Source organism: Galendromus occidentalis, unplaced genomic scaffold, assembly GCF_000255335.2.
Source record: "Galendromus occidentalis unplaced genomic scaffold, Mocc_1.1 scf7180000077532, whole genome shotgun sequence".
Taxonomy (NCBI): Eukaryota; Metazoa; Arthropoda; class Arachnida; order Mesostigmata; family Phytoseiidae; genus Galendromus; species Galendromus occidentalis.
The window spans coordinates 446,302-451,331 of record NW_003805520.1 but is presented as its reverse complement, the minus strand read 5'-3'; the positions used below and the strand labels follow the sequence as shown (position 1 = coordinate 451,331).

Sequence of the window (5,030 nt, the reverse complement as noted above, 5' to 3'; positions counted from 1 at the left end):
GGCCTTCTCGTACGGAATTACGGGACCGACTCTCATCGACTTCGCCGAAATCTATGGAGTCGAGATAGACGAGGTTCGGAACTCTATGTATCACGATCAGCTGGGAATCTCATCGGCTCTATCCTGGGTTGTAGTCTATCTATGAGACAGAGATCGAAAAAATTCAGACCACGACACGGGCAAATGACCCGCTGTCCACACGGCCATATCGGATTCAGTCATTGGATTCTTTCACCTTTCAGAAAGCTTCGCCGTGAATGATCGAAATTCGAGGCGAGTCCTGGTGGGCGCACTCTTCATCGAGGGAATAACAACAGCTTTTATCCTATCTCGAAATATCTGTGGGCCGCTCATATAATAGTCTTTCTTCAATGGTCTAGTGCTCGCTCTCTTTGAAGCCGGTGAGTAGGGATCAAAACCTAGCTCAGAGATTCGATGACTGACGGGGGAAAAACTTCCCCCACCCCGAGAGTCTCACGCGTCTCTCGTCGCTTGCAGGTTCCTACGTAGCGATAGCGAATCTCTGGGAGAATCCCAATTTCCCTCTGCAACTTCACATGTTGGGCTACGGCTTCGCAGTTTTCGTCGTTCCTTTCATTTCTGAGCCGTTTCTGAGTAAGAGCAACCCCCTAGATGCTGGCAAACTCCAACAGGCATCGGTGAGTTCCTTCGGGACATTGGCCTGCCAATGTGGCTGATCAATGGATCAAACCTCCGCTTCGAGGCAGCGTATGCCCCTTAATACTTGATCCTTGTCGGCTCTCAGGTTTCCCGTATTTACATTCCCCATGCCGGAATCGGCGCGTTGTGCGTTCTACTAGGCATTGCGCTAGCCATAACTACTGCCTTGGTACCATACCCGCCGAAACCGACGATTGCCGAAAAAACCGACGCCGACACGTCTCCGAAAGAGCGTGATAAGGTTTTTGAAACGACGCTAGTGATCCTGTTGGCTGTGATGTCATTGTTCTGTGTGAGCCTGGAGATGACCTTCACGGGTAAGCACCCGCATACTCTGGAATATCGAGGAATATCTCGTCCTGAGACGAAGCGAAAGTCTTCATGGGTACGAGCGAGATCTACGAGTAGACGATCGAATGATTCTCAGGGATGATCTCATCGTTCGTTATCCGATCGGATCTTCATCTCACCAAATCCGATGGGGCGTATCTCGGGGGCGCATTCCGTGCGACGTTCTTCGTGGGGCGAATTATCATCCTGATCTTGCACAAGCTCCCGCTCACCCTCGTCATTGTGGTGAGTTTTCCGCGAGCTTATGATTTTCGACGCGTTGACAGCGTGCAGCCTTTTTTTATTTCAGAATAACTCATGTTTTCTTTCCTCAACTCTCCTGCCTAAAGTTCAACCTGGTTTCCGCCTTGGTATCGTCGTTGATTTTCGTGTTCTTCGTCCTGAGTTCGCCCTACGTGGTGTGGGTCGTGAACGCTGGACTCGGACTGGGTCTCTGCGCGATCTTCGGTACCGACATCGCTTGGGTCTGCCAATACGTGACTCTGAAGCATTGGCATATGGCAGCCTCCATGGTCGTACATTCCTGACATTCTCATGAGCATTCCAGATATTCGTTTTTGCCGCAGAACAAGCCATGTATTCAGCTTCACTCGTGGAGAGCGCCACCGTAGGCTGTTTCTTACTCGTCCAGGAGATGCAGGCTCCGGCGAGAAGGACAGCGTACCCCGTCGTGGATTTTCTACAGTCTTGACAACCTCCCCAGTCGGCGTCCGAGTATACTTCGATGTCCGCTGTGATGTCCCCATCGAATTTCAACTGGAGGTCAATGGAACCCTTCAGGTAACGGAGAATCCTTTTCAATGCCGACCAGTGGGTAGTCGTCGGATCGGAACAAAATTGGCTCACAACGCCAACGGCGTGAGCTATGTCCGGTCTTGTAGTTTGTGAAAGATGCAGTAGGCTACCCACGGCCTCGCGATAAGGTGCCTCGGTAGGCTCGTCGGTTTCAGTTCTTTTCTTAAATACCGAACAAACCTCTAAGGGCGTTGCCGTTGGTTTCGACTCCTTCATGCCGAATTTCTCCAGAATTCTTCCGATTGTTTCTCTCTGATCGAGTACGATTACTTTCTCATTCGGTCGCTGTGTGAGTCTTGCATTGAGAGTCTCAAACCACACTCGTCCGGCCTGACGGAGACCACACAGGGACTTCTTCAGAAGGCAGACCTTGATGTCCCCGATTTCGAATAACGCAGGCTGTTCCATCAGTACTTCTTCCTTCAACTCTCCGTGTAAATACGCGGTTCCGACGTCGAGTTGATGGACTTTCCATCCTTGAATCGCAGCGTGCGCAAACAAAAGACGGAGAGTTGTCATTCTAATGACCGGTGAGTAGGTCTCTTGGAAACTCACTCCCTTGATCTGACAGCATCCTCGCCCGACGAGTCTCGCTTTCAGTTTTGTCGTCCGACCCTCACTATCCCTCTTTCTCTGAAAGACCCATCTTGATGATATTATCTTCTTATCTTTCGGTCTGTCGACAAGCATCCATGTTCCGTTCTTTTTGTGGGCCGCCCTCTCAATCTCCATGGCCGCGCGCCACCCTTCTGCTTCCTCACAAGACATGGCCTCCTTAACTGTTGAGGGAGCATCATCGTTCGAGGTGCTACTTTGACACGCTACACAAACGTAGTCTCTCGTCCAAATTGGTTCCTCTCGTTGTCTTCTGGGGTACCTTTTTTCCACCTGGGCACCTCCATGTCCTGACTGGTTGTTTCCTTCTGGAATTTCTTGAGCAGCAGCTGGCTTATCTGACGATCCTGAGACTGCGTCTTGCTTCGGCATTGAGCCCGCTATCTCACAGACATTTGACAATCCTTCATTGCCTTTATCATCTGGTGTACTGAACTCGCTCCCACGGACGAAGCCCTTGTGTACTCATCGATTATGACGTCACGCTTCTTTTTCACCTGGGTTCTGTCATTGAGCGGAATCAATCTTTACGCCTTCGATAGCGCGCAATATCCAACGAAGATGAATCTTTCTGATTTCGAGTCCCATTTCTTCCTCAATTCCTTTGGAATGTGCGCGTACGCTTAACAGCCGAATACTCTGAGGAAGCTCAGGTCGGGTTTCTTTCCGGTCCACACTTCTTCCGGGCACAAATCCTTCAGACCGGCACTGGGACTAACGTTCTTCAATTTGCAAGCAGTATTCACTGCTTCCGCCCAGAAACTCTGGTCAAGAGCAGCGTCTGCCAACATCGCTCTGGCCTTCTCGACTAGCGTCCTCTGAGCTCTCTCGGCAACCCCGTTCTGCTCCGGACAGTAAGCGACTGTGGTTTCGTGTCGTACGCCGCGTTCTCTTAGAAAAGCCAGTAATCGATTATTCACACACTCAGTCCCATTGTCCGTCCTGAGCCTTTTCAGTCGTGACCCTGCTTCAGTCTCCGCATATCGTACGAAGTCGACTAGTTTTTCGTAAGTTTCCGTTTTCGTTTTCATGAAGTATACCACGGTGAGACGTGAGAAATCGTCGACGAACGTAATGAAGTATCGTTGACCACCGATGCTCTGTACGCTCATTGGACCACACAGATCGCTGTGTACCAGTTCTAGCCTTGAGCTAGTCTTTGTCAGTGAAACTGGAAATCTCTTCCTAGTCTGCTTCCCCTCAGCGCATGATCCGCAAATCGGCAAACTACCAGAGATCCGTACATCGACACCCTCGGCCATTCCATTGGTCAATTCTCTCGTGCCTTCCGAGCTGAGGTGACCGAGTCGTCTATGCCAAAGTTCGTATTCTCTTCCGTGAGCCGAATCTGCCCTGTGAGCCCCGACTCTCTCCTCGGGTGATTCAGTGTCGCTACTTCCGCATGGCAAGTTCTCTTGAGACGACATCGAGCTAGTCCCCGGTGCCTCGGAGACCGACAATGATGAGCTATTCCCCGGTGTCTCGAAAACCGGTGAGCAAGCCCCCGGTGTCTCGTGAACCGAAACCTGCCATTCCGTGGCTCCCAAGTCGTTCGGACCTGTAGAGGCCCCAGGTCGCTCGACACCTCCCGAGTCCTTCTGGGCTGCTCCCGAACAATTTTGGGTCAAAAAAGCCCCCGGTCGTTCGACACCGCCCGAGTCCTTTCGGATAGCTCCCAAGTCGTTTCGGGCCGAAAAAACCCTCGGTCGCTTGACACCGCCTGAGTCCTTCTGGACAACTCCCAAGTCGTTCCGGGCCTCGGAGGCCCTCGGTCGCTTGACACCGCCCGAGTCCTTCTGGACAGCTCTCTTTCGCTCGCGGACCACGGAAATAGCGAGGTCCTCGGGGTACTCTCAAGCCGATACAATCCACTCTTCGATAGGAGAGCCACTGCGCAGAGCTCATCGTTCTCGTTTCTTACTTCGCATCTTCGGTTGAACTCCACTCTGAATCCTTTCCTTGTGAGTTGTTGTACTGAGATGAGATTCACCGTCAGGCGGGGTACAAACATAACGTCGCTCCACCTCGTGATCCGAGGAGCTCCATTGACATGGCAAACGATCTCGACAGTTCCAGAACCTTCCGAGTCCAATATCTCATCATTTGCAGGGAGGACCTGCCGCTGCCTTCCATTCTTGCTCAAGGATACGAAAAGATGTCTTCTTCCACTCATATGACTGGTTGCTCCTGAGTCGATGAGCCATTCGTCTGGTCTTTCGGAACACTTGAGCACACGTTCCAACTGTTTTCGGTCTTCAGGGATCTCGGCTGCGATCCTCCCTTGCTCTCTAGCATTATTTCTTCCGACGTGCGTTCCCTGTATTGGTCTCCCTCTACAGAACTTCTTCATATGGCCCGGTTTTCCACATCGGTAGCAATCGCCGGAGAACCCTCGCGTGTCGGACGAACCTCGATTGAATGTTACTGCTCTGTTGCGAGAATTCTCTCCTCCATAGGCGGCTCGATGAATGGGTCTTTGGTCGAACGTTCCGATACCGGCTAGGGCAGTCTCTTTTTTCTGATTCGCCTGTCTAGCTGATTCGCTCAACAGTCTTTCCTTTACAAACTCGGTGGTCAAGTTCTCACAG

At 51.6% G+C, this 5,030-nt stretch overlaps 1 protein-coding gene across 1 annotated transcript; it reads left to right on the top strand.

Moving 5' to 3' along the window:
- Nucleotides 1–498: 498 nt before the first annotated feature.
- Nucleotides 499–1,559, top strand: LOC100906381 (sodium-dependent glucose transporter 1-like; the record flags this gene model as incomplete). Its single annotated transcript, XM_003748473.1, has 4 exons — nt 499–659; nt 767–998; nt 1,109–1,257; nt 1,362–1,559. Coding segments are annotated over 4 exons (740 nt in total), but the record flags the coding sequence as incomplete, so codon positions are not given.
- Between the last annotated feature and the right edge of the window lie 3,471 nt (nt 1,560–5,030).